At 36.3% G+C, this 16,239-nt stretch overlaps 1 protein-coding gene across 3 annotated transcripts in view; it reads left to right on the top strand.

Annotated features, from left to right (window-relative positions):
* Positions 1-3,689: 3,689 nt before the first annotated feature.
* LOC113493168 (MDS1 and EVI1 complex locus protein-like) overlaps positions 3,690-16,239 on the top strand; it is a 100,800-nt gene continuing 88,250 nt past the window's right edge. For 2 of the 3 annotated variants that reach the window (XM_026870999.1, XM_026871009.1), the window contains exon 1: positions 3,718-3,926. In XM_026870999.1, the coding sequence (XP_026726800.1) occupies positions 3,887-3,926 (40 nt within the window). In that variant the 5' untranslated portion in view covers positions 3,718-3,886. Of the gene's footprint in view, positions 3,927-16,239 lie in introns of all 3 variants that reach the window. The other variant, XM_026871051.1, reaches the window with a different exon arrangement.

Raw genomic sequence — 16,239 nt, 5'->3', positions numbered from 1 at the left:
AACCATCTTCGATATAATATTAAATCCAGCTGTCATAAATACATCTCAGTTGCTATTGTTACGTACTATCAAACAGACTTATCCAAATATATCTAATCGTTACTTTTTTTTGAATATGCATAAGCAAACATGGCGGCCCTCGCCGTAAACATTAATAAACATTAATCACTCATAAAAAAGACAAAGCGACTTCTGAGTTACGTGGTATCTACCATCGACCTTACAGTATCATTAAAAGGTACGTACGACGCTCCTAATGACCGCACAGGGCTGGTAAACACAAGTTAATAAAACAACCAAGTAAAAATGTACCTTACTCCATTGTAATAAGAACCATCAAAGACTTACGACTAATATGAAGAAACTTGTAAACTTTCAGGTATAATGCCCAACATGAGGTAGCCTCTCTGAAGTAAGGCGATTCGGAAAATGAGATAGAAATATATACGAAAATGAAGTGTAGAAGAGATGTTGATATAATGAAGATTAATGCAGACTGGTCATATGATATGAAAACATTAGACGTGTAAGTGCAATAAACAGTCCTGACCCATTAGGTCTATCTTTTGTAAAAACGATAAAGGTAAAGCATTAAATCCACAATGCATTAGTAATATTTCTTTGTTGTATTTATAAAACACGCACTACAAGAGAAAAACCAAGCGCAAGGTTGCTCTATAAAAAATATGAAATAAGTAAGTAGACTATTTCTAGTATCCTTGATAAGGGACAGCCCTGGCGGTCACTCGTGTGACACGGAACACGCTAATATTTATGTAAATTGCAGAGAATATGATTAGTCCGCGTCGCCTCCCCCACTGATAATCATATTTACGGCTTCTCAACCCCCTTTCACCCCACCCAACCCGCTTTCACCCCACGAGGGGGTGAGGTGGGGTCGTCCTCGATGTTCTTCAGACTTCTACCTATCAGACTTGGTATTACACCAGTTTGTGTTGGTAAAATTAATATCGACGGCTTATATGATAAATAGAATGTTTGCGCTGTTGGTTACGTAATGGTTCTTTCTAGATAGGGGTTGTGGGAAGTTGTAATCACTCGGGAATGTTACGTAAGGCTGTGATGGTGAAATAATTATTTTTGGTTATATCTAATATATAAAATTCCCGTGTCACGATGTTAGTTACCGTACTCCTCCGAAACGGTTCGACCGATTTTTATGAAATTTTGTATACATATTTGATAGGTCTGAGAATAGAACAACATCTATTTTTCATACCCCTAAGTAATAAGGGTTGCTCACACTAAAAAAAAATATTTTATTTTTTGGACGAAAGTGTTTGTTTTTATTTATTTTTTTAATGTGGCGTTAAAATATATTCAACTAGAAAAAAAAAATCGGCAAAACAACGTTTGCTGGGTCAGCTAGTAATATATAATAATAGAGATAAAATTAGTTAAATCATATTGGGTTAGTTCCTTACGTTTTAAAGGGTTTTAATTTTAGATACAAGAGTTGAAAAATATTCTTCTTTTTTCATATCAAAACCCTGTTGCTGTTAAGAATCGTGACTCCTTGGATGGATGAAATAAAATATCGAGATTAAAAAGTATGTCGAAGTGCCAGTAACGACTGGCGTAAGCCTTAAAAAGCTCCTGGACCCTTTGTGCAACCCGGTGCGAACAACAACAAGAATGCAAGTCTAATGCACATATCTGCGAAAAACGTCTTGTTCAGTCTTATCCCGACTAATTTGTCGTTGACGTTGTCTCGTGTACAAAAAAATGAACTTTCAATAAAATCTTTCGGTGCAAGAAAAACAAAACGAAATATCGCATTAAATTTTAGAGTAACGACATACTTATTACGTACTTGAAACTAGAAAATTAATTTTTCATGAACACAAACTTAAGAACTTTTGACAAACATTTCAAAGTCAATATTGCAATAAAATTTACCAAGAACATCCAATCCTATGTTACAACATTGAAAAACTTGTGAATTTCCTAGTAACCTTTTAACCACTTAAGCTTTAGGGACAAGCTTTCATCAAAGTTTACATCATAGCGACTGTTTTCCGAGATAAAATTATTGTGAAATAGTTTGGTTGTAAGATTTCCTTTTTCTTGCCGAAGTAGTTTTGTAAAAGTGTATCTTTTGTCTGTTCAGTTTAGGATCTTTAGTTGAAAAGCTGGTATACCCATGCCGACCCTGCTTAGCGTGTTCAAATGTACCTATAGAACTGAGAAGTCAAAGTCATTTTAAAGAAGTCACGTGTTCCTCCATAATTGAGCGAGATGATCTCCGCTGCCGCTTATAGAAACCTTATTTTCTGAGGGATTAACTTTTTTTTTCTCTAAAGAAACAGGCATTGGAGACAGGCAAAGGCATTAGAGACTCTTCTCTCTTACCTCAATGGGAAAGTACAGACTTAAGTTCTCCATGATAACCCCAGGTGCAAGAAACTACCAAATGCAAAACTATTCTATTCAATTTCGACTGCATTCTAAGCCATTAGGTCGTTCTCTTAATAGAAGCCTTCACGGTAAAGTTCAACAAACCATCTAACCAGTACAGAAGCTTCCGACTTCGACTTCCATGCGAGTTAGGGTTCGTATGTCTCCGGCACTCGGGAGATGGGAGTGGGTGTGGGGTTGCCCCCCCCCCGCCCAGCTGTCCACCGAACCACGTTAGAACAGGAGTTTTCAGCAAGTCAATATCCTACCTTTGTTGTCTAGAAACTTATTAACGTAGATAAAGGGTTAGGAGCTGATTTAAAAATTGTTCTAGAAAGTTCTTGGGTAATAAGTTTTTATATCTTGCTAAGCACGTTTATTTGTCATGATGATTCCCTGTTGACTGCTATGACATGTTTCAATAATAGTAGCCATATTGTTTCAAAATATGGTTTCAGGTTATTAAAATGGATCTGGATATTTCAATACACTATTGGTAGAGTTAAATATAAAAGTCTAGTTTCGATTGTTTGTGTTTGAGAACAAATCCTTGAGTATAGTTCCATAAAACTGGTTCAAAGTCTTATAGTTACAAAACCGTGAAAAGAGGCAAAAATAAAAACCACTCTCCACGCCCAGTTGCTTATTCTCGAAATCAAAACAATTATTTTGTAAACGAAGCACACTGATGTAATAGATGAGAAAGAAAACATTTGACATTTTTGGGAAGCCAAGTAACATCGTACCCACAGCCCCGAACTAAAGTTAGTTCGGTTAATCAAAACATTATATAATCCCCGGTCGTTTTGTTTCGCAACTTCGTCTTAGTTGATGAACTTTTGGTTCCTCCGAAACTCTCGTACATTCGTTATTCATTTAATAACTTAAGTAGGTATACGACAGCGACATTCCAGAAAAGGTTGTACGAAATCTGAAAGTTAAAAGCATCGGTGGGGAATGAATGGTTGTTGGTGCTACGTCCAACGTAGAGTAGAGTAGATTGTACAGTAGTGTAGAGGCGAGGTGGTTCCGTTCGGAGCGCGGCCAGCAATGAAGTGCGTGTAGGCGTCGCTTGCCGTGGGTGTTGTCGAGCGTAAGGCTTGTGTCGAGTGACAGTTGTTGGTTGGCCGCGGTTCGGGCCGAGACAGCGCGGCCGGTCACTATCGTTTCCCGCGTGAAAATCGCTTTCCCCGCGGTCGCGGTGCGGTAGAGCACGTGAACGCAGTGTCCCGGCGACCGCTCGCGTGATACGCCGCTCCTCGCCGCCGCTCGCCGCTCCCGCAGGACGCCGGTGCCGCCGGTGACGTACGCTCCCGGCGCCCGCCCGCGCACCACTGCCACAACACACGACGCGCGCGCTATTCAACACGGTTTCCCGTTCGGTTTTCAAAAACTTTTCCAATTACATTGTAGTGTCATCGATCGACGTTTAATTATTAGAAGAGTGTCCTGTGTCGCTGCGGTGGCGATGCGGTCCAAAGCGGTCGCGAGGCGCCTTCACGCGCAAGGTGAGTTTTGTATTTTCTTTGTGTCAACTTGATTTTATTTCTTAGAAACTCATGGATCAAAAAGTTTGTTGATTTATGTATATAAATATCTATGTTCCGGGGATGCGCAGTAGGTATGTACAGATAAGGACAGTGATGCGCTGAGCGCGCGAGCCAATTGGCCGGCGCCTCCCCCGCCAGACAAGATAGCGAGGGACATCCTCCGCGCTCCGCCGCGCAATAACACGCTCTATAAACGCGCAGTAGAGCTTACTTTACAGTGCGTTAGCTTTAGAGGGATGTTCCCTCCGTTGTCATTTGTCATTGGATGAGCACGGAGGCTTTTCATTATTTACTTTGCGTATGTACGCTACTGCGTGATATGTATCTATTGTTTTTAGGTAGAGTTCTTGTGTTTTCGAATTTATTGGAAGTTACGTACCCGTTCAATTGTTTATTTATGAAGATTTGTTTTATAAACGAACTTATATGAAATGTCAATTCAATCAATTTGTATGTGTGACTTGAAAACGGGCCTTCAAAATAAATTCGTTTGTTTTTTTCGTGCGTACATGAAAGTGTAGCTAACAAAAGGCATCCTGACCACATATTGACATTACCAGCGATAAGAGAGTTACTCAGCGGGTACTGTTGATATTTCTGTTGATTGTTCTCTTTGGTCAGATGAGTCAGGTGCAACGATTACAGATGTTCAGCCTAGTCACAAGGACGTTTTGTTACACTGTTTTATTGCACGCACTTTCTTCGATTAGATCTGATTTACTATTTTAAAGCTCTTATTTTGAATCATGAGTTTACAGTATTTACCAATTTATTCGTATTTTATTAACTCGCCTTTAAGTAGAGTTAAGGTAAGAGACTAATGAGGAGGAAAATACTAAAACAATTTTTTCTAATTGGCTTAGTTTTGAGTAAACGAAAACATAAATGATTGCAAACACTTTAGTGAATCTATACATAGGATGGTACAACAAGTAACTAAATTATCTCTTTTTTTAATAAATAATTAATTAAAGTTATTGTGAGTTCGTTTAAAGGGCGTTGATAGTTCTTTTATGAGTCAGTAGAATGTTATTCTAATAAAAAATTAAGGACTTCACCTTTTTGTAGTCAGTTAACGGATCTGGATTTTAAAATGCAGGTCAATTCAATTTAATTTCAAGCAACTGGGTTTAATGTAGAGTTCTGTTAGTATTTCACCTTCTTGGTTTTTCTTCTTATTTTCGCCATCAGCTAATAATGCACCAAAAGGCTTCAATAAGAGCCAGTCTTCTGTTTGTATATTAAGTGTAGAGTCAACATCGAGAGCCTGTTATCAATGTATCAAGACATCTGTTTCCTAAACATTGGTTGCACAATCGCTACCAATCATCAGTTTTAACGATTCAGTTTATAGCGAGCGTATTACCGACGCAGATAGAGGTTTAGAGAGAACTTTTCTGGTCTGAAAATATGTAATATTAGGTATATGTCTTATTGCTGTACAAGAGTATTTATAATTGTAGAATGAGTATTGATCATCTCTTGTTCGATTAGGATTAAAGGTTCATGAGTGTGATTTATGTCCTTTTTAAAATAGTTAAAAAGGACATACAACTTGTCACATGAACTGTTATAATAGCCCCTGTGCTAAGTCGTATTATTTGTCTATATATATAAAACTGGCTTGTAAATGCCTCAATCATAGGCAGATATGAACCTGCAAACACGCGCATATGAATCCGTTCTTGACCGTTCTTTACTTTTTTAAACTTTGAACGCAAGGACAAATTTTATCAAGACTTCAGACCGCTTTAAATATATTGTGGAAGGGAGGGTAAATAATCATTTTTTTTAATTATCTCAATGAGACTGAACATATGATGACTAAACAGACGTTATTAGATTAAGAAAAATCAGCTAAGTGCGATTGGGACCCACACAAGATCGGTTCCGTAGCATTATCATGCCTGTTGTAAAGCCTCTTTCTATATTTATTTTGTATATTGTATGTATATACTTATGTAACATGGAAATATGAGGGAATTTACTGACTAGCACGGATTTTGGTATACCTAAATAGGCAACAAACGACTACACAGCATAGCAAGAACAGAACTGAATTTGCAAAATGCAATGTAATTCTGCATTGGTAAGCTAGATATTAAAAAAACAGTACCGGTAGCAATGGGGCTCATTAAAAGATAATTCTTTTTCTTTTTCATAAATAGAAGATTGGTTGCTGATTTACGTCAAAAAATGAATTTTGATACTACAGTCACATAGCTCCAATTAATTAAACTTCGTAGCCGCTTCTGCGGACACTTGCTACGAAGATGCTACGTTAAGAGATACTTTTACAAGACACTAATAAAACGACTTATGAAGATGCCAATGTATGCTATAAAGTAATACGTAGCTATAATTATTTAAGAAGATTACTCGTGCGTATTTATCGGGATCGCCCGACTAGTTGCGGACCCAACGGGTTTCCTTAATTATGAGTTCGGCTTGCGCCGCGATAAAGACATAAAATAATTATCAATTGTCCACACAAAACTGAGTACAATAATGACATTGACATTTGAAAGTACTGATTAAGGTAGGTACTTAGTTTCTCTGTTATTTTGCCAAAAATATTATGTAAGGTGCCCGAAAATAAACCGTATTAGGCTTTAATCATCATTTTATCATATTGATAGTAATTTAGATAATGCGAATACATAATAGCTGCTAAAACTGTGTGGTCATGTAGGTATAAAGGCACAATTGGTATTGTACAGGGTGTTGCATCGTTTGTAAAGTAGCAAGAGAATCTTAGAATATTTATTAATGGAAGGCTGTCCACTTTTGCGCAAAGAATTTGCATTAATTGGTATTACTCGGATATTTAGTGTCAAAATGAAGGTTCCCGATGTTAAAACTTTGCTTACATACTAACATATGCTTAAGATGCAAGTTTTGATATGGAAACTGGTAGTCTACACTAAACAATTTCAGTTTTATAAAAAATGAAAAACGTAGCCTTTTCATGAATTCTAACACTTTAGGTATAAAGTATCCGGCATGTATATTATACTAGCTGCTGCCCGCGACTTCGTCCGCATGGTTAGAAGATATAAGTTATGATTTAGACCTACCCTGTTTTTTTTCCACATTTTCCATTGTATCTTCGCTTCTATAAGTTGCAGCGTAATGTTATAGAGCCTAAAACCTTCCTCGATGAATGGTCTAACACAAACAGAATTTGAACCAGTAGTTTCTGAGATAAGCGCGTTCAATCAAACAAACAAACTCTTCAGCTTTATATATTGTAGATATATATAGATATAAATTATAGTATAGATATAGATTCAGCTGAACCATGTAAAAAAGTTTGTATAATTTTCAGAAAAGAATAAAAATACATACTATAAACGATTATCTTAGTCTATTTTTAACGATAATGCTTACGCAGACAACACGATATGATAAGCGGACAAACATAATGACTATGTACTTATAGAGTGTAGAAGTTACATAATTGTACCAAATATACAACAGTATAGTTTTTTCATTTATTAAAAACCGGGAAATGTGGGGAAAGAAAAGAAATCGGTTGAGTTACAAATAATTTTGAAACCCACCGACAAATGTATGACAGTAACAGTTGCCACCGTTGAATAACCTCATTCCTTATGTTTTGTATTTGTTTGTTTAACGTCAAAAGAAACATATAATCTAGGAACACTTCATATGTCTAGCTAACACTGTTCATGGGATACCGCCTGGTGACGGCCTGCCGGACGTAAAGACAGACAAGGCGAATGCTCAATAACATGGTTCCATTTTTTATTTTAGGGCATGAAAGTCTGAAACATCTAATCATTAACTTTCAGCAGTTCGGGTAACATTAGTGATTCGGTTGATTACATCCGTGTACAATCATGATTTTTAACTTTATTTATCTTAGGTAATTAATGCTTGTTTTTAAATTATAATATCACATAAACAGTTATAAATTGAATACGATCTCACGGGAACAAAAATCGGAATAAAACTATCCTACATACATCCTGCTTACAAACTATCTGTGTACCAAGTCTCGTCTAAATGCGTTCATTGGTTTTTGCGTGAAAGAGAAACAAACATCCATACATATACATTTTCGAGTTTATGACATTAGTAGGATCTACCCGTCAAAAAATATTCACTTTTGATACATAAATGTATTTAAAACGTATTTTTATTCCGATCGTGATTTTCTCTTAGTCGATCTTGTTAAGAAGATTATAATTTTTATCTAGACAGTTTTATCGTTAATTTCTCTTCTTAACTGATGAATTCAAAATAAATCTTATTATAAATATTGTTACTACGCAAACTGTTGACTGCCAGTATTATGTATACTGTGATAGGAATTACTTATGAAATAAAATATATACAGTAATTTATATTGTTTACTATATTGTGAGTAAATAAACTATAAAATAAATAATCAACGAATACCAAGTTACGTTTTAGAGTTCAATAGTAAGTTTAGTCGTGAATGTTAAAGATTGAGGCCATGTATTATCTTCAATGTATTGTTGTATTTGTTTACGTTATTTACTTAGAAAACATTTAATTCGAAAGTACCTAAGTTAAGGTCAACAAAATTATGAAAGTACCGTATCCTCCTTCCCTTCTGTCTTCTGTTTTTTTGTAACTCCTTCACTGCTACCATCGGATAAGCGAAATAAAAACATATCCAAATATTTAACAGCAGCCATTTTTGTAATATTCGAATAATCTAAAGTATGAATGTAATAAATGTATATTATGCGAAAAAAACAGTAATATCCACTCTTAAAATACAGACATCTCGAACCAGGATACAAAATGGCCGTGATGTGTCAATTCCAAACTTAATTAGCGAACACAACTATACTTCTAATAAAGTAAATCATAAAATACCGGCGTACTCCGTAGAACACATACAGTATGTCTATACGTTGAGCGCAGTATAGGCTAGATATATTGTACATTGGAACATAAAGATTATATTGATATAGCATTCATATCTCGGCGTTTTTATCGTGTCATTAAAATGAAATGGTTTCGAAACGCTATCCGCACTACGCTTGCACTTTATCCATGTTTATAACGCGTGTAAATGTATACGATTTATGTTTCAAATTTACATACCCATTGGATTTTTTAATTGACATGTTATTTTTGTTTTTTTTTTTGTTACCTCTGCAGGGTTATTGTCCTTCTAGTTGGAAAGAATGTTGATTGTCTCAGCTGTTTTTGTGGAATATGTCATTTATGTGATAATATTAAAATACGTTAGTTTTTATGTTTTGCTGCTGTAAAAGGGGTCGCTCGTTTATTAAACCTATTGAGTTAGAGTTAGACTAAGTAAAGACTAATGTATTGTCTAGTTGTTTAAGACCATTTGTTTGAAAGTAAATGGGACGGAATGGTTTCGAGTGCAATCTGTAGAATGATTAAAGGAATATTGTATCACCTGGTGACATATTCTAGATTTTTGCAGGTCATGGCTATGAAATTCCTCAGCTAAGATATTGATTAAAAAGTGATTTATTACCACTTTTATGTTACAAATTCCTTATCTCGTTTACATTATAAAGTATAAAATGTATAACTTATTAAATAACTATACATATAACATATATTACCTATAGTCATTAACTTTCATAGCGTAATTAAGGTTTTGTATTCGTAATATTTGTTTAAACCTCTTTCGAACTTTCTCACGGCAGTACACCTCCGAGTAGGTTGTATAAGTACACATACATAGGTATAATACATAAGGATGTATATGTGCTCGTTCAATATCTGGCCACGTCTTTACGACGATCGTAAACGTGTGCGGAGCCCAACGATCTTCACCGAGTGTCGGGAAATTCGATCCCTGACCGTTGCCCCTTTGTGCGAGCCAGTTGATTGCCCAGCCCGAGCCATTCGTTTGTATTCGATTCTACAATCGATGCTCTGGATGTACCGATTAAGTTCTCGATATTGGTTCTTAGATGTTATCATGTCAATAATGTTGATACGATTTGCGTCTATAGAAAATTCGAGGGTATTAGAGTTAAACTTAAGTTACGTTGTAAACAGAAAGTTACCGAACCAAAAGTTTATTCTATTGATTAGGTTAGGCAGGTTTGTAAGGAGTTCGTAACATGTCTAACCTTTGCGGAACTTGAACTCCTGACAGGCTTCTAGTGTTGAATAATACCAGCACAAAGACATGAAAGGATTAGTTTAAGGTAACATTAGCCAATGAACTGTAAATACGCAATCACAATGGTTCTCTAAACAAACTTCCAGGGCTAAGAATTCGCGTCGCGCTCTGGACAATGGCGATGTCTTCCATAAATAACCTGAACAATATTCAATAAGCACGACGGTTTATTCCTCCAGGAATAGTAGTCGTAAAGCTCGCAGACATACCTACGGACGGATCCTCGAATCACAATAACGCTGGAGCTCAGCAGAATCCATAATCTTATTTTTGTACCGCACCGCGAAGCGTGAATTTCGCAATTACGAGAGTGTTGGTAAACGCAGCGGAATCTCGCCGCAAAGCTTTCTCCCATAGAGGTGAGAATCGCGCGGCGCGACTTTCTCAAAATAAACACTTCTTGTCTGTACACGTGCGAATGTCGACTTTATCTCGGAGACGGAGAGTTACGTGGCGGGAGCAGCCAGGTGGCGCGTGAAAGCGGACTCTTTGCGATGGCAGGAGGGCAGATTATGCGTCGCAGATGTTGCCTCGCGACATCCATTGTGTTCCCTCCTATAATTTTATCGAAGCTGATTTACGATCGATTGTTCGGCCGGTGGACAGTCGGCGAGGCGTGGTGTGCGTGCGCGCGCGCATGTGTGCGTGCGTGCGTGCCTGCGCGCGCTCGTAACTTACCTGCAGATGGCGCTCGGATATGACGAGACCACTCGCCACAAAACGCCCTCGTAAATTAAGAAACGACGTCTTGGGCCGTGTTCTTTTCAGCTTTGTTTTATGCATGCAGTGAATAAGTTTCCAACTAGTGACGCCATTATTTATAATATTTCAGTGCTAACATTTATATGCCATTACTCTACTATTGTCGTATAGAAATAATCCATTCTTTATTGGGCAGTTTCTTATTTGAATATTAACATAAAGAATAGGAGTTGATACTACAATCCTATTTAATAAAATTCTTTTGTGAGATCTTGTCATTATTGGTAAAAAGCGAACCAAAAATAACAAACTGGAGAAAAGTCTCTAATTTATTTTAAGTAATTTACAGATAAATTAAAATAATTCAGGCACAAAATAAAAATAACCTAGAATCTAGTAGCTAGAATGTTCTATAGGTACCCACAATCAATATTTTGATCTCGCTTCCACAAGAAAAGCTTTATTCAGCAGATGTTTATACAAGGCGAGCGGCTGCTAATGCCATGATAAAACGCTGACGATAAAACAGCCATTATGTATTTTACCTGCAAATTGTTTTCCGGCACAATTAAGATTGAGTTTCAATACTCAATAACAAGGTGTTAAGCTAAAATGTGCGGGGTCCAAGCGTGAGCGATATTACGTCACAAACAAGTACTTATGAACTATCCGTCGATGGATTTGCGTTCCTGAGGGTCTAGTCAATGTACCTACATCGCATGGCAGTCATGGATAGAAGACTTCAAATGGTCGGCGACATTCGTTTTCATTAATAATCGTGAACTTTTCGATTTAACATATTGAAGAAATGGTAGTTATCTGATCTTCGAATCCTGAAATATTATAACTATAGGTATGAGTTGAACAGTTTGTATTTAATAACATAGGCGTTTTATTAAAGTGTGTCTTAATTAATTTAAAATGATGATATAAATTACATAAATGACGAACATTGCAAAAAAGCAATTATCACTATCCCTAATAGCATTTTGTTTTGACAGTTGACTATCGCATTCAGATATGAGAGCGACCAATTGAAAATAAACTCGTGCTGTTTCGTCAGAGATGCAGTATATACGTGTTATGTTGTGCATAGTCATGTCATGCGTCAGTTGGCATGAATCACGTTGCAATGTCTAAGAAAATCATTATGAATTAGTCAGTGATTCCAACAGAAACAAGTTACCTAATGAAAAGGATGACTATTTGAATAGTGGTGAATTTCTTTCATTCAATAGACGTTTTGGCTGCAACTTTTGGTTTCGTATTATTAAAAGAATAAAGTCTTTTTTTTTAAAGGATTTCATCCTTTTCGAAAATAAATCAATGATATTATTAAGAATTTAAATTTGATTTCTCCTCGTGACACTACCGAAAATAATAAAGATCAATTTTTATAATAACTATCGTGAGACTGATTCATTATTAAATGATGTAACGGTTTACTCACGCGTATTTATCGGGGTAGCCCGACTAGTTTCGGACCCAACCGGAGTCCTTAATCATGAGCAGACGCGGCGGGATCGCGAGTCGAACTGACTCGCGATCCCGCCGCGGCTACCCCGATAAATACGCGTGAGTAAACCGTTACATCATTTAATAAAGATCAATTTTATTCAGTCCCATGGAAACTCAGTAATGGCATTGAATATTTGTTATCATTAAAACGTGTAGAATTAAACGAGGCTTAAACTTTTAATGCTCGTCTCAAGGAGAAGCAACGTAAGACATTATCAATGTAAAATTACATTTCTTTGATAATTTGTAATTCTTTTGGTATTAAAAAGCTGTAGCCTACCGTTCCGCCGTGTCCGCTGGCATTGCCACCTTTGCTGAACGATTTGCGGGTCAAACGTAAGTAAAACAAGAAATTATTAGGGAAAGGCGTTAACTCGAGTCGTTAACATATTGACAGGCGCTCGGTAACCATAACAAATGTTTTGATTTCTTTTTGTTTTGATTCCTTGAAGTTTTATAAGCATTACCTCATTGTGTCGACGTTTTTTATGCCCCAATATTATACGTCGTGTGTTTGTTTAGGAATAAGGGATTTTCAATTGGCTGCTGATTTAAGATCTACGTTTCACTTTGTCCGTGTTGATTTGATGAAGGAATAATTTGCTTTTATAGCAATTCCAGCAAATATACGAAGGGGTTTTGGTAGATATACTTTGTTCAGATAGGTTCAAAGTTAAATGAACAAAGTCCTCAGTTTTTTAGTTTTATCAACAATTCCTGCTGGTCATCTTCTTTGATTCACTATACGGTTATTTCGAACCAAGTTTCATGACTCCGGTTCGACATAGAGCATTTGTCACATTTGTAATGAGGCAGCTTTTATCAGTACTCACTTAACCCATGTAGTGCCACACATAAGTACGAGAACTTTCGAATATTGACACCTGATAACCAACAACGAATCATTCTTTATTTTCCTACCAGACATCACCTATCCCTTCTCTACAGACACGTGCATCCATGCAATTGCATCTGAAGCTAGCGTTAAGACAACTATTGGCATAAACAAACTAGTTTAGAGAAATGTGGGCGAAGGCGAGCTATAATTAAACCGAGAGTCAAGGAATCGAGGTCGGCAGCGGCAGGGCTTCGCTTTCCGAGCAACCTTTCAATTACGGACGGGGTTATGTGTTCCGGGAGGAAAAACTGAAGAAATGTTTCTCTTGTCTGTATTTTCGCTTTGAAGATTGTATAGAGGTAAGGTATCCAATGATGACGACGCTCATTCAAGTGGTTGAAAGGATTTTTAATTAATTCTTTTAGGAGTATAGGCTTAGTTTTAGTAATTTGCAAATACTTTTTTTATTTAACAAATTACACGTTTTTATTATTTGGGTAAAGGTACTTAAGGACAGTTTTAATTTTCACATATTATGATGTATTTCTATTGCTACTGTAACAACAAATACTTAAATAAAAATCGTGGGTGTAATGATTATTTTGATATCAATCATTATTACCGGAACAGTCAAGGTGTAAGCTTTTCAATAGTAATCATAAAATTCAGCTCTTTTATTGGTGTCAGTAGAGTGTAATTAATTAGTTCTTTAATTGGCACTTGATATCAAGTCTTAAGGGCTGAAATTAATATCAACACTTCGAGTACAATTATTTCTGGAAGCATAGATTTAGTCCAGCGGGCATTGAACGATACCTAATACAATTAAAACTATTTATAACATAACTAATAAATAGACCGATTGTTGAACTTCCGTTCAAAACTACGCACAATTTCGGCTCTTACTATGAGATGTATAAACCAGGGCTGTTTTTGTTGAGGAAACGGGACACCGCTACGCGTATTGCAGCTTTGTCTCACTTCAATAAAAGCGGCAGAAATGTTCCAAAGATCATAGTACAGGGAGTGAAGTTTGTATTGTCTTATTATCAGTAACTTCACAGTCACAGTCCAAACATACTTATCACTAATCAAAGTCTACAGTGAATCATTATCATAGTTAAAGTTATCTCTTCACACCTGACACAGTTGTTGAGTCTAATGTTCATTTTCTTAACTTCCGTATTTTTATCTTTAATTTGAATTGAATAATATCAGACTCATGTTTTCATTAAGTAAATAAGTAATCTTTAGTAAATTAATTGTAAGTCATGTTATTTTTGAGTTTCATAAGCCAAAATATAAATGGAAAATATACCGCTCACCAAAGTGGGCACGGATCACCTCGTGGAAAACATTAGCGTCAGTTGGTCACAGAATCAAGACACTTAAATATAGTTTTTGTACCTTTAATGCGTATTTGTTATCACAAGGTATTACTATCAATTTCTGAAGAACTTAAATATCTGGGTTGAACAAGATTTACAAGAGTAAAAAAAGACTTTTTTCCATTTAAATCAATAGTAATAATTAGCAAATTCAATAGTTAAAAAATGCTTTAACATTATCAATGGATGCGGAACTAAGTTTTCTTGTCTATCTGTATATGAAATTACATCGATATGACATATCTCTTGGGCACTGACTCACCTGCAGGTGGAAACGAAAATAATATCTACTCATATCTAAGTAGACTTATGTCTGAGTGACTAATTGTTATTTAAATAGCTTCAATGTCAGTATTTTGATGATAATCTAAGTATGTTTTTTATATTTGAATGCTTTGATGAATGCCTCCAGTGGTGACATTAAGTAGTATGAGGAATTAAAACGTGAGAAAAGATGAGAGATGAATTATCTGTCGTGGTAAAGTTGTGGTCAGTAGAACGGATGAAAGTCGAATACTTCTGGTAGGTATTGAAGTATATTTTTTTTTAAAACGACTCCTGCAATGAATGCTTGTGTCGCGGGAGGTTTTACAAACATACAAATCATATGCACAAAGATACCCAGACTTAGGACAAGCATTCGAGGATCACACAAATCTTGTCCTACGCGGGAATCAAAGCCGCGACACGTCGTGCACAATGGGTTTGGTGTGGTGACTTCAACCACTCGGCTATCTGTGCAGTCAAGTTTGTAGAGTAAGACCAACTTACAAATAGATGGTTTCATATTTAAGGTGATGATTTATATTAGGGTACTGAAATTTGGAAGCAATATTTATGAATGTTCTTAAATAATATTGATGATAGGCCAAAGAGACGATCATGATAAGTATTACAATTTTTCTTTTGTCTTACAAACATTAGAATACGTTCTTGCGGCCTAAGAAATCTTTGACGATTAGAGCATTAGTAAGATCATACAAGTACATACAGTGTGCGATAAGACGCATGATCTCAGCGATGTGATCTGTGAGTCATAGTGAATGCAGCCAGCATCCGACTGATAAGGTACAAACGCACTTCACGGATTTTTCTTAGTAATTGCTCGTTTGTGCTATCGTTATAAAATTATCACGATAAACCTATATTTTCGTAATAATAAAAGTGTTTTCCTGTTTCCAATGGTAGATAAAATGTTCACGTTTGGTTGGAAAATGAACAATATTGAAAGAATTGTAACAGTGAAAGCATACTGTGATAGAAAATTGTTTGCTTTTTTACGTTTGGATAGTAGTATTATTATTATTTGTCATTCTATTCTTATTACACATTTTGGCGCGATGAGCCTTTAGAAATTGACTAGCTATAAAGTCATCATCATTGGCCTAGCCTTTTCCCAACTATGTTGGGGTCGGCTACCAGTCTAACCGGTTTCAGCTAAGTACCAGTGTTTTACAAGGAGCGACTGCCTATCTGACCTCCTTAACCCAGTTACCTGGGCAACACGATACCCCTTGGTTAGACTGGCTGTCAGACTTTTTCAAGCTTCTGACTACCTGAAACGACTGTCAAAGATGTAGGAATAACAGCCGGGACCCACAATTTAACGTGCCTTCCGAAACACGGAGGAACTCGTTATGACAAAGATGGTCACCC

The sequence above is a fragment of the Trichoplusia ni genome, chromosome 1, assembly GCF_003590095.1.
Source record: "Trichoplusia ni isolate ovarian cell line Hi5 chromosome 1, tn1, whole genome shotgun sequence".
Taxonomy (NCBI): Eukaryota; Metazoa; Arthropoda; class Insecta; order Lepidoptera; family Noctuidae; genus Trichoplusia; species Trichoplusia ni.
The sequence above is the reverse complement of the archived record's forward strand: the minus strand, read 5'-3'. Positions and strand labels throughout refer to the sequence as shown.